The 23,395-nt window shown below is 39.8% G+C and overlaps 1 protein-coding gene across 3 annotated transcripts in view; it reads right to left on the bottom strand.

The window, feature by feature from the left end:
* LOC103696273 (glucose-1-phosphate adenylyltransferase large subunit 3, chloroplastic/amyloplastic) overlaps window positions 1-13,395 on the bottom strand; it is a 121,348-nt gene extending 107,953 nt beyond the window's left edge. For 2 of the 3 annotated variants that reach the window (XR_005507013.1, XM_039116106.1), the window contains exons 1-2: window positions 13,074-13,395; window positions 11,428-11,541 (exon numbers count right to left, since the gene is read on the bottom strand). Coding sequence is in view for 2 of the 3 variants with exons in the window: in XM_039116106.1 (XP_038972034.1) it covers window positions 11,428-11,541; window positions 13,074-13,283 (324 nt within the window). In the remaining variant the exon portion in view is untranslated. The remainder of the gene's footprint in view (window positions 1-11,427; window positions 11,542-13,073) is intronic. The other variant, XM_039116107.1, reaches the window with a different exon arrangement.
* Between the last annotated feature and the right edge of the window lie 10,000 nt (window positions 13,396-23,395).

Below are 23,395 nucleotides of genomic sequence, written 5' to 3'. Positions count from 1 at the left end.
TGTAAAATCACAAAATTATCCCATCAGATTTCCATGTTTGGTCTTAGAGCATCATCAACTATCAATATGTCACAAATTGAGTTATAAGTTTGATTTCTAATCCAAATTTTATACCTCAGCCATTGCATGTCCATTTGAATCATGCTAGATTGAAGCATTTAAAACATAGAATACGTATATATTAACGAAGGAAAGATTTAGAAAAGAACATGAAAAACAATAAACACATAGAAATAGATGACAACCAATATGCTTTGTTGCTACCACAAAAGAATTTTATATTAAGCACGTGCAATTTCTTCTTCTTCTTCGACTAAATCAGATTTTAATTCCTCGATTGGATCAACATGTATTCTCTTTGTATGAGTAATGGGTTAAAGCAAGGTCCGCCGAACCAGTACCGGGACCCATACCGGTCGACGCCCGGTACAGATCGGTACCGGTTCGGTATCGTACCGACTCGGTACGGGTTGGGCATGCCGGTTCCGTACCTGCACACCCAAATTTTTTTTAAGTTTTCAAGAATATTTAATTGGTAATCACTCTTTTTGAACTTTTTCAATGATTTTAGTCTAATTTGATGTTTTTTGATGTTTTCTTAATATTTTTAGATTTTTTTTGATGTTTCTATGATTCCGATTTAACCTAAATGATGCATCTTTTTGTTTTAAAATGATACAAATCATAAAATAATTAGTGAGATGTTGCATTCTACAATGAAAAATATAAAATATCCTCAAATCAAATAGCGACGTAAAAATTAAAAAAATAATACAATTAATTACATACATTTAAAGTACAACATACATGCCGATATCTAAAATCGGATCGAATGGTAATGTCTCTTGTAGATATCCGGATCATCAGCAGAGTTAGGAGGCATATCAACCCACCCCGCTAACCAAGCGGCATTGTAATCTTGTACGCTCATCCCATAAGGAACATGTGTCGGGTTATAAGCACTCTCGGATCTCTCGCTAAAACTCTACCTCTTAGAGGTATCCTCTGGCTGATAATACAGCTGTAGAGGAGCCTATCCGAATATGCTAGCAGCAAAATTCGACCTGTAAGATGCTCCAAACTACGTAGAATAGTAGCCATTAGAAGATACCTCAGACACATTATGTTCGTATCCGCATAAGTCATAGGCTGCCAGTGGCTGTGGAAAATAGGATCCAATATACGACTCAAAATTTGATACGCTTATGGATCCTACTCCACGTGCGAGGTCATCTGCAACTGCATTGTGTCCTCCTGAATAACCTCAAGAAGCCCATCTCTTACATGCAATTATATCCTCGCAGGCTCTACCAGATTCTGCACCATGATCCCTATCCTATGTAACACGCGTAAACTAGGACTCACCGGTGAATCGAAGACTACCCTATGATTGTATCTAATAAACAATGATCTCATGTCCTCCACTCTCATTCTGGCCAACAGATCCATGACTACCAGAATTGCTACTTCTGATCTCTGAATCTAAGTAAACTGACTCCTCGACACTCTCTATTGGGGTTGCATGTGCCTTTTATTTTCTTTTTTTAGTGTGTTGGGCAGCTGCCTTCTTATCTTTCGTGCCCCTCTTTGCCTGGCTATCCTAGGAGGATGTGTTGGGATTTGTATCCTAAATGTCAATCGTCAGCATATTAATAATTGAATTTTGTAAATGAATTGACAAATTAATAAAGTGTTATTTGGCATTATTCATCATTTCATCTTCAAATGAACTCTTATATGATGAAGTCCTTAGGACTTATGTTATGATAAAGGAGGATTTATCTTTGAGTCCTTAAACTTGTTCGCCACCAAATGATATGTTGTTACTAGGACGACAGCATTATCGAGATTAGGTCGTTGTGTGATATATACGTTGGTTGTCCTCTTAACCAAGGAGTGTGGAGACACTGGTATGCCACACAGGTGAAGTGTAGGAGTACATTTCACTGAACGTGACCAATTCCGGAATGCTCTACTGTCGAGAGATGTTCCGAGTGGATATGGGTATAAGTTTGGCCCTCTGACCTGAGACCGCAACCTGTGACTAGCAAGCAACTCACTGTACTTTGGTACCGGACTACCTGAATTTCTAATTCAGTGACGGAAGGTCACTGGGTGCAATCAAGTACTTGCGTAGTCAGTTGTGAGTCAAGATGGAATTGACCCCTCCTGAAAACAGGAGATAATGTCTTGTGATTAATTTAGCAAAACCTTGGCCAGGGTAATCCCAGTGAGGAGTCACGGGATATCTAAAGTTAATCACATAATGGATGTACTAATTATAGGGTTGACAGTGAGCTCTAAGTCATCCTGACATTAGGAGTCAAAGGGATTGAATTATACAGTAACCATAGTTCAGGGTTCCAGAATATTTGCTTCGCATATATTCGGCCTATCCGGATGTCGGGTACCATTGCTAGATGGTCACATCGATTAGTGCAGAAAATTGTTCCTATACTACCGGCTTAGGTTCGAACCTATGAGGTCACACGCATAGAAGATTCCTGATTGATCAAGAAAGCTGATGAATGATTAAGAATCATTCAGGGATAATTTGGTCAATTTGATTGGCAAATTATCTTATAAAATAATTAAAGTAATTATTGAAGGATTAATTAGTAATTAAATTACTAATAAACTCAATTTGATTGAGTAATTATGCTAAGGATGAGCCAAATTGAATTGGATTCAAGTTTAGGCTCAATCAGGGTTTTGACCTGATTGGATTAAGTCAGAACCAAAAAGGACTTAAGCTGATCAAATTAATTTTAAATTAATTTGTTCTTAATTGGGGATTGACCTAATTGGATTAGGTCCAACACAAAGTAATTAATTCAATTTGATTGAGTTTGGATGAGCCAAAAATTGAATTGGATTCAATTTGAGCTCAATCAGGGTCTGACCTGATTAGATTGGGTTCAACCAAATTGCTTTATTTTAATCCGGGTTTGACCAAATTTGATTAGGTGCAACCCAAGAGGATTAGGCTCAGATGATGTGGCAATTAGTGGTGACATGGAATTGAATTTCATGAATTTTAAATAAACCAAAATTATTGCATGGCGCATGGACCCATTGCTTGACACATGGCGACATTGTTTGTTGTTTGAATTTGAATTCAAACATTAAGCAATATATTAAATGATTTCATACATCAAATAACTTTCCTAGCTGGCGTGTGAACCTCTGAATCATTTAAATTCGAATTTCAAATGAAATATATGCGACAAGAGGTAGAAAAATTCTGCTGCATGGATTTCAAATTCCTCCCCTCTTGCACATGTGTTTAAAATTTGAATTTAAATCAGATTTGGTTGAGATCTGATTTGGGTTGTTCCTATTCCTTTGCATGCGCCAACTAAAGAAGGTTTTCTGAAAATAAATTTCGAATTTTGAATGAAAATTCGGAGGCCATTAAAAGGGGTCAAACATGGGCACCGAAAACACATCCATTGCAGCCTTCTTCCTCACCCGCCTCCTCCTCCTCTTCTTCTCCATTTTAGATAGGGTTTTCAGGGTGAATATCTAGAAGATTCAAGATCAGATCTGAGTCCTCTACTTTCCTTACAAACCTCATCTCTATCTGCTTCAAGACGATTGATCAAGAGTTGATTGAATCCCGGCGGGCAGATTTCAGCTTTCAAGTGTTCTGCAGCTGCTAGCACTGTTGCGGAAGAAGATCCTTCAGGACTTCGCGTGTACTTCTCGTAGAGGCCATTCGTGTGCGTGGCTGCGAAGTCAAGAATCAGATTCACAACTTTCATCCATCATAAAAGGTATTAATCTAGCATTAATCATTTATTATGGTGTCAAGGTCTAGGTCCGATTTTCCGAGGTTTTACCCTCTTTTGGGGCTCCTCACGGAGATATCTCCAGAATCCATTCGATGGATATTCGGAGATTAATTGGAATAGAGTTCTTAAGTTTCAGATCTGATAGTTAATCATGCATAAAAGTTTTAGCATAATTGTTTAAACGATTCCGGCATAATCCTATGTGTTCTTAATGTGCTGATTTCTAGATTTGATCTTGTAAGCATGCATGAATTAAATTGTTTGATTCATTTTTTCCGCTGTATTTTTGAAACTTTAAAAGAACTACGTGTGGCTTAATTCCCCTTGTGAAGGGGTACGTAGGCAACCCGATCAGGTTCAGCCATGGTTTTCAAAAAAAAAAAAATTCAGCATTCTAAACACCGAAGAACCTAGGAATAACTTTCAGGATGTATGTCGCCCTCCTGACCGAGTCGACCGAATAACATAGTCGCCTCATCTAAGCAACTTTCGATAATATCTCTAAGAGGATGTCTCTAACAAGAAGTCATATGGTGACCGGATCTCCTTAGGCTGTGGCTGATCAGCTGAAAGGATGCGTGAAATATTGCTCCCAGCCCATTGCCCTGATCGACCCTAGCCTCGCTGGCTACGAACTAGCCGATCGTAGAGGCGATCCTCGCTAATTAAGCTCCGGCTCCTGCTACTGGTCCATAAAGCCATCCGACCATAGGATCATCCTCATCATCTACGAAAGCACTATAGATCGGATCTATGTACTTGAGCTCCACTTCCTTCTGAATGCACTTCAGCCTCAACCTCAGATTGTAGTGAACATATACAAGATCGTTTGCGCTTCAGTGTCAAACGGTTCCTCTGCCTGCTATAGATAAAGGCAAAAGTGGACCATTTGTGCTCACAACCACTCGAAGAGACTATCTAAAAGAGGATCCGGATAACTAACCGCTTAAGATTTTTCGCAGATATCCCAAAATGAATCCACCATTCAGTTGCAAAAATATTGAAAAAAATTGCATATAAGATATACAATATTAGTAACCATCTAACGCCAGATAAATATCCTCCTGATGTGTAACATACCTGAATTCATACTTTTCTTACTTACGATAGCTGTCGAGACTCCAAAGTTGTCGCTACCCTCTCTAAATATTTTGTTCTGTGAAAAAAATCATATTGTACTATGTTAATAATAGAAGATATCAGTTAAACTTATACATGTCACTTAACTTACCTCTTTGAGATATAAGGTTGCGACTTCTAGATCTGGCTCCATCTTGTAAATCACGTTATGCAGAGCAGCCAGAAGTCCGTTATCCATATCGATTTCAGGTACGATGTACTAGAACCGAGGGTTCAAGTAGTATACTGCACATAGAGTTTGTTATTATTTTAGTAAAATTGTACAAGTACAAGGGCAATCTAATTTTCAATATTCTTGTATACCTGCTAGATGCAAGTTTTCTACCCATTTGGTAGTCTCACCACTGAGGTACCTCTCGCTGTCCACGATCCGAAGCACTTCATACAATGGTCTGATAACCTTAATTATTGCAATGGCCCGCTGCCAAAATATCTGCCTAAATACCAAATCCTTGACGCTGCTCCCTTCAATGCCGGCACTTGCATATCTACTTTTCTGCCACTCGGGACTGACAAACATCTGACGTAGGATTGCTTTCTTCTCAAGAAGGCTATCAAGCGCAACACAGTTGGTAGCAAACCATGTGACTCTTGATCTCAAGATCTCTTTCTGTGCATACCTCCTCAACAGTGAAAGGACCCACGTATGGTTATAAATATACCTGGTGATGGTTTGGGTTTCTCCATTATCTGCTGCATCCTACGAATCTTCGCAATATCTATTAACATGAAATCGATATAATGTGCAACACATAGGATCCAGAAAATATATGGTCGTTGCTTCCATCAAGATCTCTCCGGCGGCATTATATTGGAGCCTATTATCAGTGATGACCTGTACGATATTCTTCTCTTCTACCTAATCAATCGTTACTTTCATCAGTTTGAGGATATACACGGCGTCATGCACCTGATCAGAAGCATCAACCGACTTATGTAATAAATTATTCGTATAACAATATATCAGAAAGTTGATAATGCTGTTAGATATATGCCCTAGAAGCCAATATGGCTGACACATTATTAATTCTGGGACATAGTTTTGTACTTGACTTTATTATTATTGAATAATAAAAGGCATCTTTTTCATTCATATTGTTTATGTGTCTATGAATTGTTCAAGAAATTAATAAGATGATGCATATTCTCAAGAGTTGAGAATTTGAGCCATGTATCATTGGTGATTAATTTCTAAATGCTCCTGATCGATGGATCATCACGAGGATGGTGATCGATCCGATGAGATCAGTGCACCCATCACTTTCTTTATGGATGGACGAGACTCGAGTCCACAGTGTGGGAACACTGAAGTGATAGTGTAGGTGCTTGTTAGAGAACAAGGGTACTGAGCGTAACCAAAACAAGAAGTCACTTGGATGTCTATCCACTCGTCAGTGACTTGCTTGATGTGCCAGTAGTATGACTGATCCTTTGACCTGCGGTGCTTCGGCTACTCACAGTGAGGTTATTGTAGTTTGACTGCACATATACATGGTCTCTACACATATGGGTCCATGTAGTGTAGATTGGCTACAGTATGTTCATTGTAGGAGTAGGGTATGCACCTATATGGAATCCATTGACCTTGGTAGATAAGGAGAGATCCTATGTGATTTATAAGACTGAGTTCGTAAGACCTCGGCCGGGGCAGTAAAAACAGTGGAGAAAGAGTTTTCCACTCTCGAACTTAAGTCAAATGAATCTTGATATATGACAGACGATGGGGTTTGACGAGTTGTCCATGACCTCCATCCTGTAGGGATCCACGATAGAAGGACTGTATCATACGATTGTATCATACGATAACTGCACCTAGAGTTTCATCATTCCATTCTGCTGGATAGCCACTACATGCTGCTAGGTGTCACTGGTGGATGGTGAGACTCACAGGGAATATCTTGATGATCGATAAACCCTGATGAGTTGAGTTGGAACTGTTCCAACCCATTTAAAGGAGTTTTCAATGATATTGTGATAGAGATCGCAGTATATCTCACTACCAGACAGAATAGAACCTATGGGGTCACACACATTAGAAGTATTGACCGATCCGATGGATGAATTGTGATTGTGAAAAATCAATTCGATTGGTAAATCAGTTGAAGAAGAAACAATAGAATTTAATTAATTGGACTTAAACACGAATCCTACTTGGAGTAGGATTCCTAGAGTCCTAATTGGATTAGAACTGGGAGTCCTACTTAGAGTAGGATTCCTACAATCCTAATTGAATTAGGATTTTGAATTCAACTTGGAGTCCTACTTAAAGTAGGATCCTAGAAGTCCTAATTAGATTAGGACTTCGGATTCAAACTAGAGACCTAATTGGATTAGGACTAAAATTGACAAGTCCTAATTGGATTAGAATTTCTTAAGTCCTAATTAATTATTAATCTAATGAATTAAGATGACTCCTAATTGGATTAGGATTGAAGAGTTCAATTAAGTCATGATTCATTAGTTCTAATTGGATTAGGACTTGCATAGATTAAAACCCAAATTGGTTCACACTTGGATCAAAGCCTAATTAGATTAGGACTTGACTATGTGAGGGCATGACTAGGTTAATCAAGAGAGAGGGGCGTACGCCCCTCCTCTTGTTTTTCCTTGGTGCAGCAAACAAGAGGGGCCGGCGCCCCTCTTGGAAAAACATCAAGGAGCTCCTAATTTGTAGGAGCTCCACATGCTTTATAAGGGGATATGGGGCGGCAACCCTAGGGCAATTCAAGCCCTCTCCCTCTCCAAGCCGTGGCCCCCTACCTCCTCTTGGTTTCAGCCGCAAGCAAGGAAGAGAGAGAAAAGATGTTGGCGGCCCTCCTCCCTCCTCCCTTCCTTCTTCCAACACAGGGAAAGGAGAAAGGCTGCAAGTAGCCTTTGGTTCTTCTCCTAGATCCCTCCTTCATCCTTCTTCCTAAGGTAATCAAGGGTTGATTTAAAGGAAGGATTTCAGCCATCAAGAGTTGTTTCTGCAAGGGAGCTAGCACCCCGGGGAGACAAGGAAGCTTTGATCGGGTCCTCTACTTCGTGTGGATACCCGTAGAGGCCGGACGCGTGTGGCGGCTTCAAGCGAACCTTCATCCAAAACCACGAACATCAGTTTGCGGTGATCATCTACCCGCACAAGGTGAAGATCTGATCTTCCTAATGGTTTAAAAAGTTTTTAATCCTAATCTATCTACGAACGGTTTTTGAATACGTTCATGAGAATGAACGTCGATCCCGCGCATGCTCCTTCCGCTGCAATCTGAAATTTTTTTTTTCTGCGGCATGGGCGGGCTCCCAACAAATGCTCCTCCTGATAGAACCATTTCAACCATCACACATCACCGTCAGTCTATATGTGAGCCACTTGCTCTTATAGAAGGCAATCCATTTATCTAGCTCCTCCTTATTACCATCAGAAGCTCACCATAGATTTTTTTCGGCCTGAAGGATCTAGACTAGGACCGGCAACCTGTATGGCAAAAATGATAGACCTATACTACATATTATCTGCCACATTCGCTGGGATGTGGCTGAAGTGGAACCAAGATCCAATAGCTAGCCACATATTCTTCTTCTTATTCTTCTTCAGCATGGAGTCAACCTTCGGCTGCTTTGATCTCTATTGGGAAAGGCATGTGGATCTAAATCATTAATTGCTGCTCCTGATAGAATCGCTTTGGATGACTTTTTTTTTGCTACCAAAAGCCTCCAACATAGAGACAATCCGACCACAGCCTCTGTTGACGGCCTCCTTGACTGTGGAGGTCCTCTTGAACTCTGGATCTGCCCTGCTGCTAGCAGAACCGGAGCCCAACTCGTATAACTAGGGGGCAAAGCGAGCCCTATGCCTGGGCACCTCATCCTGCTCCCATTGATCATCCAAGCACGCCTACAATGACAACATGTATCTGATCATCTAGAGCAGACGCCTCCTCTGACTTTCTAGAGTGAAAAAAAGATAGCTCTGTCACTCGGCGGTCCACCTCGACCTTCTTCTTCGCAACCCTCTTCTTCGCTGCTCTAAAATCAGCAAAGTGCTTCTTCATCTGTTGTCGAACCTTCCGTCGGCATTTTCGACACAGATACATCGAGGTAACCACCAGCTAAGTGCTGTTTCAACCTAGTTACCCCTCCTTCTTTGAACTCTATGTTGCACCAGTTGTACTTCCAATAGTGCCGATCCGAGAGCATTTGTCTATGATTCCAGCAAATATCACTCTCTGGCTCTTTTTTTCTTAATGGCTAACATCTGTCTATCAAATATTTAAAAATAGAAAAATTTCTTATGACGAAGATAATTTTTTTTACCCCAAAAAATACATCTAATTTATCTAAAAAATAATACTAATTGTTATATTTTTATTTATTTATATATTTTTAATAATTTTTCATATTTAAAAATATATTTAAATTTTATAAATTCGAAAAAATATGATTTCTAGCTCAAAAATTATTTTAAATTATTTAATATGTACAAGTAATTTTTCATAATTTTGAGAATTATTTATATATTTTTAATTTTTTTGAATTTAAAAATAATTTTTTAATATTAATATTTTAAAAAATTAATTTCAGCTTAGATCTGTGTAGAACATAACAATGGATGGTATATATATTTTTTAGGTCCTTGGGCATGCATCAAAGATTACTTATTTCTCATTTTTTAAAATTTAGGCCTAGACCACTGTGTGCATTACCGCATCTAAACTTAAATGAATGGATACCAAACTTTTATAGAAAGTAGATTGTATGCCCCAAAATACCTTTCCGATTTTACATTTTTTTAATTTTTATTTATTTTTTAAAAAATTATTTTTTAATTCGAAAATATATTTCTAATTTTTAGAAATTATATATAATTCGAAATTAAAATTTTTTATGTCATCGTGTAGATCGTCTATAGATCTATAGAATATACTGTAGATCGTCTACAGTATATTCTAGCATGATCTTTCCCTTGTTTTGTAATTTTTGAGCTATTTTTCCATGCCCCTCCAAGAAAATGAGGGGATGTAAGATAGAGAAGAGAAAGCACACCTTATTAGGCTTGGATCTTTCTTTTGAACTGCTGAATCAGCGAATTTTTTGAGTGGTTGGGAAGGAAAAGTGGTAGAAATCTCTTCACCACTTTCAATTGCAGTTGGGAAGGCCCTCTCGGGCCTTCCCAACTATAATTAAAGCATAAGACAAGTCACTATTGGGGGCCCCAGTTTCGAAACCAGGTTGACTCGATGCGAACCAGCTGGTTCGCACCGAGTTTGAGCTAAACCAGCCAGTTCCGACCAATTCAGACCCCTTTCTAGCTGGTTCCGGTCAGTTCGGTACCTGTTCCGTTCGGTTTAGGGTTGAAACCGAAAATAATAAGCGAACTAACCCAGTTTCGCACCAGGCTAGCTCGGCACTGCCCAAACCGGGCAGTTCGGCCCTGTTCGGCAGACCATGGGTGAAATTCATCTTTTCTAAAGCAACTTGATTTGAAAATAAGGTTACAAACTATTCACATTTCTTCCATGTTTTCTCAGGATCATCCATGGCATGCTAATTTTTTTTTCTTATGAAAACTATACGAGAGTTTGAGGGCATAGATCTTAGTTTCCTTTGCAGAGATTGACCAGCTTTATTTATCTCATTGAATGATGGTTTTAGGCTGAGGGGAGAGGGGGGGCTAGGGACAAGGGGGCCGTGGGATGTGGGTTTCGAAGTACAGAAAAAGGAAAGCTTAGTTTCCAAGATCCTTGAGCTATCCCTTCTGAATACCCAGTTATCCATTTTCGAGAAATTTTTTATATCTCTAGATTCAAAATTTGTTGATAAGATTTTATTTTTTTTTCTTTTTATAAAAACCAAATAAGAGAGTGGGGTCACAGTTCTTAGATTTCTTTGATGGATTTCACTGGTTTCATTTATCTTCAAATTGGGTCAGTTTAGGCAGGGGAAGAGGAGGGAGAGAGTGAAGTAGTTATGGGCAGGATAAAAGGGAATTGAAATGTCAGTTCCACAATAGAGAGGATAAGGAAATGGTTAGCTTTAAATAGCCTTGAAGTATCTCCTTCAAGAACCCTGTAATTGCTTTTTTCTTAAGAATTTGATATCTACTAATTTAAACTATCATTTTCTCACTTCTCTCCCTTTAATAGTACAAAACTATTAGAAACTAAAATGGAGAGTTCTCTCAGTCAAATCAAAGACAAAGAAATCAACATTAAAAATTGATGATGATGATGGTATCTTATGAATTATGTTAGGCATAACCTGAGTGGTACCTTATTCCTGTGGGTCCTTATAACTGCCAAAGTTTTTTAAAATGCAAAGTTGAAGACAAAAAGAAAATTTTAGAAAAGGAGGCATGGAGAATTTGCATGACAGAGTGTTTCATGGTTTATAGCCAAAATCCTGAAGCCACTATTTGAATTTTGAACTCTCTGTTTCTACAAAGCACATAAAACGAGCGGTATTGGTTGGAAGAAGAGGACAAAAGTAGGTGCATAAAACGGTTGTTAGCACTTACTGCCGGTTTGGCCCTTTGTTTGGTGAGAGGAAAAAGACGGGTTCCAGCTCCTCCACCAAGAATAACTGCCACAACCGTCCGGGGGTTTCGCCACTCTAGATCCAAATCCTTGAACTGCATACATACCAAGAATTATCTTACGCAAATAAATTTTGGCATCCATATTATATGCCACTTACATTTAGTTGAGAACTTTATTGTAACATGTAAGGCAAGATATCCCATGCTTAGGGAAAAGAAAAAGAGGGAGGCTCCTGAGCAGCCAAAACTGTGGCTCTCACATAGAACCTAGAATTTTATTCAAGCCAACGATGCAGTTGGCTTGAGCCAATACAACCATTGGCTTATTATACTGATAATAATATGCTACCGAAATGGGTATGTCTAAAACAGTGCATTGTATTGAGTGTCTCCTGTAACACGTTCTGTTTATTTTCAAGAAGAAATCTGCAAAAACAAATGTATAGAAGTTTATGTTTAGTATTAACAGTAATCTCAAGGAATATTACTTTAGTGACATGCCTGTGGAGTGGGGACACCATTTATTTAAGAATGCACTGCTAAGCCAAAATAACCAAAATATATATGTATATATATTTCACATTTTTACATTCAAAAGAAACATACATAAATAAAAACACATTTAAAATGCAGTTTTGTTGTTGATCCACGAAGCAAAGCATTTTGCATCGCACCAATAGTTTGTATGATAGCTTAGGTTTCACACTTTTCTTGGACCTTCATTAATGTTACCTGCTGATGTTCTAGTAGGTAGCATGATACAAGAATAGAGGACCAATTACATGTGAAGGTGATTGACATGATGGTATGGCACCATCTATCCAACCAAATCTGGTTGAAGTTGTCAATCTTACTTCACATCAAGTGACAAGCTGCATCAAGACTTGAAGAAATTGCTGTCCTCAAACTATCGTGAAAATTTTCTCCTACTCATGCTATAACAGACAATTTTCAAATAATAAGCAGCTCAAAATTAGCCATTTCACAATTAAGCTAAAGTCATCCAGTTCAACTTCTGGGAACAATGTTTAGTAGAGTGGTTTGAGCAAGAAAATTGCCATTAGATTTCTGTTTTCTTTCCAATGCCATCATCGCAGCCAACATCTCATTCTCAGATAAGGCATTCCAGTCTGATTGGGCAAATGATGGCCCCCATTTCTGATATAGCAGTAAATTAACGGTCTTAGCGGATCCATTATACAGGGATATCGGCATTATTGAGATGTTGATCCAGATTAACCCAACTAGGAGCAACAACATGAAGAAAAGGACTAAACAACATGAGGAGTCTTGTAAAGCAATAGAATCTAACAAACTTGAGTACCAGTTAGCCAGAATATTAACCCGGTCACCCTGCATGCCCGCTGCCAACGATTTAACAAGTAGCAGACATTGCAAGGCCGAAAGCGTGGTATATTCTTGTCCGCCAGCAAAATCTTTGCCCGCTTTTGGAATTTCCACAAGGAAGCCAGACTTGATAAAGAGGGCCACCTGGGTGCGTGGGCCTCCCTATCGCCAAAAAGTCTAATTTTCTATTGGCAAGAGGGCCCTATACTCCGTAACTCCAAGATAAAAATAACAAACGAAACAGTAAAATAAAAGAAGAATAAGGAGCCAAGATGTACCTTGACCTCGGAGGCGAGGTCGGCGGTTGCAATGGACATTCGGACGGAGTGCTTCCGGCCACCGCTTGGGCGGTTGTGGTGGCGGTGGCGACACCAGTCCATCCTCTTTCCCATCATCTCTCCTTCTCGGAACGCCCCGATCCCGGCCGCACCGAGGCGGTGGTGGGCCGTGGCCGACGGGGAGATCCGGCTTCCCATCGACACTACCATTTTGTCACCCTTTCAAGACGGAGGAGGAGGAGAAGGGGGGGTTGGAAATGGATGCTGTTTTCTGCCTCTACTCTGGTGAAAGAGACCGAGGAGTTTGGATCAATTTCAAATGCCCGTCTTTCCGTCTGGCCACGCTATCCATCGAGCTTGATTTCGTCCACTGGTTTCTAAGCCGGTGGGTCCTCGCGCCACACGGATATTCCGGCTCAAGTAAATTAGGCCCAGTTCCTTATTAGCTGGGCCGGGTGTTACATTTTCCATTATAGTAAGAAAGCAAAGGAGATTCAAGACCATAAATAATCTTTATATTATAGGTCGATGGAAGTGCAACTACTTCTAGTAGTGCAATCCAGAGTGGATTGGATGTGCACTCAAGATAGTAAGCAAATTATAGAAAAGAATTGATATGTTAGAGCATGAGAAGCGACTGGTTTAGATTGAGAAGGAAAGTGTAGAAATAGAGAAACTTCTACTTGAAAATCATCTTACTGAGATAAAAAGGCAATCTTAAGAGAAGAAAAGTTGGGAGAGAAAGAATAATGTAATAGATTTGTGGCCTTATCTTGGATAGTGACAATTATTCTGATTTTGCTAGCATATACGCCTAATGCACCTCATTCTTTATAACCTTACGTACCATGACAATGTATTAGCTTCTTGCAAAACCTTTTAATGACAACGGACTTGTTCCTTATGTTCAGATTTTAACCATTTTCAATTATAACTGGATTGGGCTTCAATTATACTAAAATAGAAATCTCTTGCCTTATTTTTATTCACTTCTACTTTCATGAATAAACGTTGAGTCGTGTTCAATTGTTCAAGACATGGAACTAAAATTCAGTTCCATACATGGAAATAACATGGACAAATTCTGTTATACACTAAAGCCTAAACAAACTCACTTCTGATTTCATTAAAGCTAAAAGCAAATTCTATCATGCACTGATTTCTGTTCCATACATTGAAGCAATATGAACTGAACAAACTAACATCAATGGTTCCATATGCCTGGTCAATGAACCTGTAAAACCCTGGAACTGGGCCCGGTCCAAGTGACCGGCCCAGTCCCAAAACCTCAGCCTCATGTGCAACGCACGTGAGGCGACGGGATGGATTTGTTTCCATCCCGAAGAAGAAGGAAGCCCTGTTTTTAGGGCTTCCTCTCCTCCTTGCGGCCACCGAGAAGAGCCGTCGAAAGAGAGAGTGGGGGAGAAAGGGGGCAGTTGGGGTTCTTCTTCTTCCTCTTCTTCTTCTCCTTCTTCTTCATTTCCGTCGGTACGAAGGGGGGGTCTTCTTCTTCTTTTCCGTCGGAGAGGGGGAGGCGCCGGTCTTCGTCGGGGCTGAGGTAAGAATTTCTCACCTTCTTCTCCTTTTCTTCTGATGCTTGGCCACGATGTGTGGTGGGTTGGGGCCGGCCGATCGCCGGATTTGGGTCCAAAACGGCTGCCCTAGCCGTCGGCGTGTTCGCCGCCGCCCGTCGCCGGGGGTGGCCGGGCTTGCTCCGCCACCTCCTGCTGCTGCCAAGGCCAGCCACCGCGGCCGCCTTGGGTCCGACCGAGAGGGAAGAAGAAGGGGGGGCGGGGGCTCACGGGTCCCCTGTCTCGCCGAAGGTGAAGAAGGGAATCGGGAGAGAAAAGAAGAAAGAAGAAAAAGAAAAGAAGGAAAAAGAAAAGAGAAAAGAAAAGAAAAGAAAAGAAAGAAAGAAAAAAAATATATATATATATATAAAAGAAGGGTGGTTTACGGGTATGAACCCGGATCCGAACCCGAACCCGGGGTGCTAGACACTTCGGCAGGGTCGGCCCTGGAAGAATGTTAAAATTTAGGTTTTATATATATATTGTGATGAATTTTAAAGAAAATATGGTTTTTGAATATTAGGTTCTGCGAGGAATTTGCGGAATTAATTGGATTTGTTGTGGATCGCGTTCGCAAGGTAAGTGATGTAACCTCTTTTCTAGATTTATCGGCAAACTATATACATGTTTCACGAATCGAATTATTCATGATTTCGAATTTGATGCATGGATTATATGTGTATTTTAGAATATTATATGATTATGATTGAACGTATTTGCTTCTGATTTGAATTGTGTTTAATTGCTCTGACATTGTATCTTTTGGCTTGGAACACTAAACATAATGTAAGAAAAAATTATGACTTGAAATAGATTCAGACTTGCAGTCGGGCTATGTTGAGGACCCTGCCAATGGGGGCTAATACATTGGTACCGCAAGAAGAATAGTCGGTGATATGACCCTACCACAGGGAACATGTGGTCATAGTTCCTGGCTGTTGAGTTGAATCTGATAAATTGAAAGAAATTAAGATTGAACGACATTTGGTTTTGACATTGTATGTTTTTTTTATATATAACTGAAATATGAAATAGAGAACAAGCTGAACTATCGACCTGGCTATGTTGAGGACCCCGCCAATGAGGGCAGATACGTTGGCAATTGACTGTCCTGAAGGACTCACCGCAAGAAGATTAGTCGGTGTTGATGACCCTGCCACAGGGAACATGTGGTCATAGTCCAAGATCGACATGATAAATTGAATATGTGAAAGAATCTTGAAACCGCGAAAAGAATCTTTTGAATTTAAGAAATATTTGACTTATACTTTGGAACTGCATATTTATTTATTTTCCACATATTAGTGCTTGATTTATCTAGCTAGAGTGTTCATTACTTACTGGGCTGTCTAGCTCATTATACCATCTCTTGTTGTTTTACAGATTTTGAGAACTAGTCTAGTGGGGATTCAAATTGGGAGAGCGACTAGAAGGATTGTGGCACAAGTTATCTTAGATTAGGGTTATTTAAGTTGATTTGTTATTATGGACATTTATTATGATTGGTGGACTTTTATTATTTTAAGAACTAGGTTTCTGCATGTTGGTAAATGATTATTCCGCTGCATATTTAGACTTGTGAGACATTATGACTTGAGTTAGTCAATGGAATAAGATTTCAATTTATTCTGTTAAATTATTTTGGAATTTCATAATTGAGGTGTTTGGTTTAGATGCCTTGCATGCTCGGGGGGAGAGTTTCCTACGGGTGTGCGGCGGTTGGCGCGACCCCCGGCCCGCGATCTCGGGACGGGGGCGTGACAGAACCAATATGCACCAAACACACATATACTCACTTTATATACCTAAACAATATGCATTGAACCAATATGCCTAAACACTAAACTAATATGCCCTGAACACACATTTAGTTCAACATATATGGAAAGTGAAGCTGTCTTCATTCACTTTAACTAACATTCAATTCACATTTATAGTCAGTTCATGTTTACAGTCAATTCAACTAACATCGAAGCTAGATTGTCGTAGGCCGTTCTTCATTGCGGACATTGCAATAGTCTGATCTAGGTCGTGGACCTCTAGGGTCGTTGCATTGAAGCGGCTAACATATCAAAATCTCAAATTCTCCAACTGATCAGTCCCACTACGATAATGATGTATCATGACCAGATATGCTACTTGATTTTTGTTTAAGGAAAAGGAGTGGAACTAGGACCTTACTTTGCTTTTAAATATAAAATAAGTCACCATGGTTGTCCAAATCAATTTGGTGTCTCAAGTGTAAGAAAACAAATTTCAAAACACATCGTTTGTTCATAAAGTTTATCCCCCACAATAGCCCCTTTCATGTTATCATTCACCCAAGCCTACCAAGAAGTTGTTGCCTAGCGATACAACCTGAGAGGGGGGTGGGGGTTGAACTGGGTTTTTAAAGTTTTACATTTATGTGCAATTGAAAAACCAACTTACAAAGTATTTGTAAGGTGAATTACAATATGTATGTGCAGATGTAAACTTAAGGAGTTGAATAAAAGATAAGAAAAAATGCACAATATAACAAATACAAAGGTTTTATAATAGTTCGACGCCAAACTCAGCATCTAAGTCACTCCCCAAGACACCTTTTTTGAAAACTTTACTATAATCTATTCCAAGATTACAACATGGTTGTTTTACCCGGGCTCACCATAGTTGATTTTCTACAAAAATCAATCAAAAACCATCCAAATCAAAGCCTTTCCTAGGCTTGATTATAACTTACAATCCAATTCAAGGTTTTGATGGACCTTTTCCCCAAGTTTCTAACTCTTTGAAACTTGTTACAACACAGGACAGTCAATGTAATAACAACAGATAAAGCTCCTTAATGAGCAAATAAAAAATAATTAATGCACATGTGGGAAGCAATACAGGCTCTTCTTGGATGCTTTGATGTTTGACTTCAATTCTCTAATCAATTCTCTCAAGAGTGGGTGGATGTGATCTTGAATGCTCTCTTGAAACAAACTAATCGCACTTATCTCTTTTTTTTTCTTATTTTTTGTTATGTCCCAAATTGATTTTAAGGTATTTGTATCTCTAAAAGTGGTTGAAACACCTTTACTAGCCATTGGAGGGGCAAAAATAGTAGTAGGGAGTGAGAAAATCTATTTTAGGCTTGCAAAAAAACTAGCTATTTGAAGTGTCAAATGCGAAGGGATCGACTCGACTTCTTCAGGGATCGATTCATGATCTTTAGGGGTTGATATTAGTTGTATGTCCTAGAAGCCAATCTAGCTAACACATTGTTAATTATAGGACATAATTTTGTACTTGACTATTTATTATTGAATAAATAAAAGGCATCTTTTTCATTCATATTATTTATGTGTCTATGAATCGTCCAAGAATTAATAAGATGATGATGCAGAGTTAAGAATTTGAGCCATGCATCATTGGTGATTCATTTCTGAATGCTCCTGATCAATGGATCATCACGAGGATGGTGATCGAACCGATGAGATCAGTGCACATATTGCTTTCCTTGTGGATGGACGAGATTCGAGTCCACGGTGTGGGGACACTGAAGTATTAGTGCAGGTGCTTGTTAAAGAACAAGGGTACTGAGCGTGACCAAGACAAGAAGTCACTTGGATGTCTATCCACTCGTCAGTGACTTGCTTGATGTTGCAGTAGTGTGACTGGTCCTTTGACCTGCGGTGCTTCGGCTACTCACAGTGAGGTTATTGTAGTTTGACTGCACATATATATGGTCTTTAGACATATGGGTCCATGCAGTGTAGATTGGCTACAATAGGTTCATTGTAGGAGTAGGGTATGCACCTATATGGAATCTATCGACCTTGGTAGATAAGGAGAGATCCTATGTGATTTATAAGACTAAGTTCATAAGACCTCGGCCGGGGCAGTAAAAACAGTGGAGAAAGAGTTTTCCACTCTCGAACTTAAGTCAAATGAATCTTGACATATGACAGACGATGGGGTTTGACGAGTTGTCCATGACCTCCGTCCTGTAGGGATCCACGATAGAAGGACTGTATCATACGATAACTGCACCTAGTGGTTCATCATTCTATTCTGCTGGGTAGCCACTATGTGCTGTTATGTGTCACTAGTGGATGGTGAGACTCACAGAGAATATCTTGATGATCGATAAATCCTGATGAGTTGAGTTTTAACTGTTCCAACCCATTGAAAGGAGTTTTCAATGATATTGTGATAGAGATTGCAATATATCTCACTACCAGACAGAGTAGAACCTATGGGGTCACACATACTAGAGGTATTGACCGATCCAATGGTTGAATAGTGATTATGAATCACGAGTAATCAATTCGATTGATAATCAGTTGAAGAAGGAACAATGAAAATTGATTAATTGGACTTAAAACACGAATCCTATTTGGAGTAGGATTCCTGGAGTTCTAATTGGATTAGGACTGGAAATCCTACTTGGACTAGGACTGGGAGTCCTACTTGGAGTAGGATTGCTACAATCCTAATTAGATTAGGATTTTGAATTCAATATGGATTCCTACTTAGAATAGGATTCCTAGAAGTCCTAATTAGATTAGGACTTCGAATTCAAAGTCGAGTCCTAATTGGATTAGGACTAAAATTAAATAAATCCTAATTGGATTAGAATTTCTTAAGTCCTAATTAATTATTAATCTAATGAATTATGATGACTCCTAATTTGATTAGGATTGAAGGATTCAATTGAGTCATGGTTCAATCAAATCCTAATTGGATTAGGATTTGAAGGGAAAGCAAATAGGTGCACCTAATCCTCTTTGGAAGAGGACTAGACCACCTTACATTAGACCCCACGCCCTACTTGATTGGATCAAGTAGGGCATGCGTGATGAGGAGAACCCCCTCCCTTGGCCGAAATCAAAGAGAAGAGAAGAGGGGCGTGCGCCCCTCTTCTTGGCTCCAAAAGGAAAAACATAAAGCTCCTAAAATGTAGGATCTCCATGTGTCTTTATAAGGAGGTAAAGGAACAACCCCTAGGGCAATTCTTTTCCTCCTCTTTTCAGCCGTGAGCCACCTTTTCTCTTGGTTTTTTCAGCCGCCATCAGCAAAGGGAAAAGAAGAGGAGGCGTGCACCTCCTCTTGGTCTTCCTCCTTGGTGCCAATGCAGGGAAAGCAAAAGGCAGCAACTAGCCTTTTGGTTCTTCTCCCTAGAGCCTCCTTCTTCTGCATCCTTCTTCTTCCTCCTCCCTCTGGGATTCAAGAGTTGGTTGAAAGGGAGGAAATCAGCCATCCAAAGTTGTCTCTGCAAGGGAGCTAGCACCCCGAGGAGACAAGGAAGCTTTGATCGGATCTCTACTTCGTGTGGACACCGTAGAGGCCGGACGCGTGTGCGGCTTCAAGTGAACCTTCATCCTAAACCACGAATTTCAGTTTGCGGTGATCATCTACCCGCACAAGGTGAAGATCTAATCTTCCTAATGGTTTCAAAGGTTTTTAATTCTAATCTATCTATGAATGGTTTTTGAACAACGTTCATGAGATGAACATCGATCCCGCGCATGCCACTTCCGCTGCATCTGAAATTTTTTTTAATTTTCTGCGGCATGGGCGGATTCCCAATAGTGGTATCAAAGCCTAGACTTCGTAGTTTAAGATTAGGATTAATTATTAAAAGGCATATAAGATCTAAATTTAAAAAGTTATGCATGCTGAAAATTTTATGCATGCAGATTTTCAGGGGTTGCAGATTTTTGCATGCTGATTTTTATGAGATAAGTTGATGATTCTATTGCATTGTTAATGAGATTACAAAGGTTTAGAATCATGTCTAGCATGATCAGCAACCCATGTCATAACGTAATAAATTAGATTTCAGATCTGAAAATTATAATTACCGCATGTGGTGATGATCATAGGATTCAAACCCTTTTGGTATCAAATGTAAAGACCTGCGATATGATCTGTAATGTCATGTAATTTTTCAGATGCTTGCATGCATCTTATTTGATGTTTTGAGAGGCCTGCGTGCCTCCTAGAAGGAATATAATTTATTATTATATATCTGGTTGTATTTCTGTGATGTAATGTACGTCAACGATCAAGTCAAAAACAGTACGTGAGATGAACGGCGATCTGAGCGGTTGATGGCGATTGGATCAAGAGTTGATCAGGGATCGAATCAAGGAGGCTCGGGACCAATTCAAGAGTTGAAGACCAGCTGATTGATTGACGTGCATGTGCTTGTAATATGACCTAATTAGAATCCATGATCATCACCTATTTAAATTCTGCTTTTATTTATTGCTGCAATTATAACTGCCTACGATGTGCTATTTGCATGTGATGCGAATGTGAGTAGGGTAGATAGGTTTACATATGATGCAAACTAGTAGAGCAATCCCAATGAGACCTAAACTAAAACCTCCTCAATCAAGTCGAGAGTGAACCAACATGAGCGAGTCAAATTAGATTAATTGACCTAATTGGTGTCTAGGAAAGCATGAAAGGTGGTTACTTAATTAAAACCTTACTCTCTGAGTAAGGAGAGCCTCCCACCTGCTTACCTGGCGAATTGTTCGATTACCTCTTATGAAGAGCTCAAGTTGCAAACACTAAGACATGATTAACCAATATTAAGTCCATAGGTCTTCCACCGTAGTAGAGCTGCTAAGGTCTTTCTGGTGTTGACTTGTCTCGGCTGGACACAGTGGGCAAGTTGCATCAGGGGGCTGGACCTCTCTATAGACATGAGATGTTGTAGGGATAAAGGTGGGGTTGGGGACCAATAACTGTTAGGTGAGGACCCAATGACGACTTTATTTCTACGGTTATACGGTGGGTCTGACTTGACTAAGGAATGGGACCAATAACTGTTAGGTGAGGTCTTCATGACTTAGAGACCAAGTAGCACTGCAACATGCTTGAGAAGCATTGTACATGAGTTGTATACTCATCCATTTATATGTCACCAATAACTGTTAGGTGAGGTGGCATATAAATCGATGGGACCGCAGTACCCACTAGAAATTCTAGTCGTGTAGAATTTCCATTTTTCTACTAGGAGAGTGTGAGAAATTCGAGAAAATAGTAGGAGGTACATTTGTTCTAAAATACCCTAGAACAAATTAGGATCAAGTATAAAAATCTAACTAGAATATTTACTCTCTGCAGATCACAATGTCAGCCTCAAACCCTTTGACCCGTTTTCTTGAGACCAACAGACTGACCGGTACCAATTACAGAGACTGGCTTAGAATTCTCAAAATTGTTCTGAGTTGCGAGAAAATAGGCTATGTGCTCGACAATGATATCCCCACATTACCAGCACGTCCGACCGCTGATCATCGTGCGACGCATGAAAAGTGGACAGACGATGACATTAGGATCAAGTGCTACATCATGGCATCCATGTCTAATGAACTCCAATGCTAGCATGAGAATATAAAGACTGCTAAAAACATACTGGCACACCTGCAAGAGTTGTATGGTGAGCAGAGTCGCACAGCTCGTTTTGAAGTGTCCAAGAGGCTCTTCAAAGCAAAGATGCGCGAGGGGCAGTCTGTTCATGATCATGGTCTGACTATGATCAAGGACTTAGAGGAGCTTGAGAAGCTCGGTATGAACATGCACAAGAAATTGCAAGTAGATCTGATCCTGCAATCCCTTCCTGATTTATTTGGACAGTTTATAGTAAACTACCACATGAATAAGATTGAATGCACTAAGACTGAACTGTTAAACATGTTGGTAACTGCTGAGGGAGCCTTGAAAGGTTCAAAGGGCAATGTCCTTGCTACTGAGTTGACTTCTGGTTCCAAGAGAAAGTCTACTTGGAAGAAAAAGAAGCCTGCTAAGAAGCAGAAGAAAGACAAGAAGCCAAAGAAGGAAGTTTAAAAGAAAAAGGCTAATGACAAAGGAAAATGTTTCCACTGTAATGTCGATGGCCACTGGAAGAGGAACTGTCCTTCATACCTCGAGAGCCTGAAGAACAAGAAGGCAGACACACATTCAGAAGGTATGATAGACTTGCTCATGATTGAAACTAACCTTACGATTTCCTCTACTTCGAGTTGGGTTATAGATTCTGGTTCTAGTGCTCACTTGTGCACTACTATGCAGGGTCTAAAGGAAAGTAGAAGGCTGGCGGAAGGTGCAGTAATCCTTCGGGTTAGCAACGGAGCAAAAGTTGCTGCTGTAGCTGTGGGCACCTATCCTCTGCGACTACCGTTTGGTTTTAGTTTATTACTTAGAGACTGTTATTATGTACCTGCTACTAGTAAAAATTTGATTTATGTTTCATGTCTAGCACAGGAAGGTCATGTTTTTACATTTGACAAAAACTGTTGTTCTATTTATTTCAGAAATAAAATAGTCGCACGTGGTTTTATGATTGACAGTCTCTATCATTTGCATATGGATGTATCTGTAAATATGTCCGAACAAGAAGTGAGTGCCAAAGGATCCAAGAGATCCAGGGATGAGATAAACCAGAAGTATTTGTGGCACCTTAGGCTTGGCCATATTGGAGAGGACAGAATGAACAAAATGGATAAAGATGGGCTTCTCGGCTCATTGACTTCCGAGTCATATCCAGTTTGCGAGTCCTGTCTTCAAGAAAAAGTGGCTAGATTGCCCTTTGTAAGACATGGGGAGAGGACCACTGAAATACTTACCCTGATACATACAGATGTGTGTGGCCCATTCGATGTGCTAGCCAGGGATCGTTATTCGTACTTCATTACCTTTACCGATGATTATTCACAGTATGGGTATGTGTATCTTATGAGACACAAATCTGAATCTTTTGAAAAGTTC

Source organism: Phoenix dactylifera, unplaced genomic scaffold, assembly GCF_009389715.1.
Source record: "Phoenix dactylifera cultivar Barhee BC4 unplaced genomic scaffold, palm_55x_up_171113_PBpolish2nd_filt_p 000051F, whole genome shotgun sequence".
NCBI lineage: Eukaryota > Viridiplantae > Streptophyta > Magnoliopsida > Arecales > Arecaceae > Phoenix > Phoenix dactylifera.
Note: the sequence above shows the minus strand (reverse complement) of the source record. Positions and strands in the feature narration are given on the sequence as shown.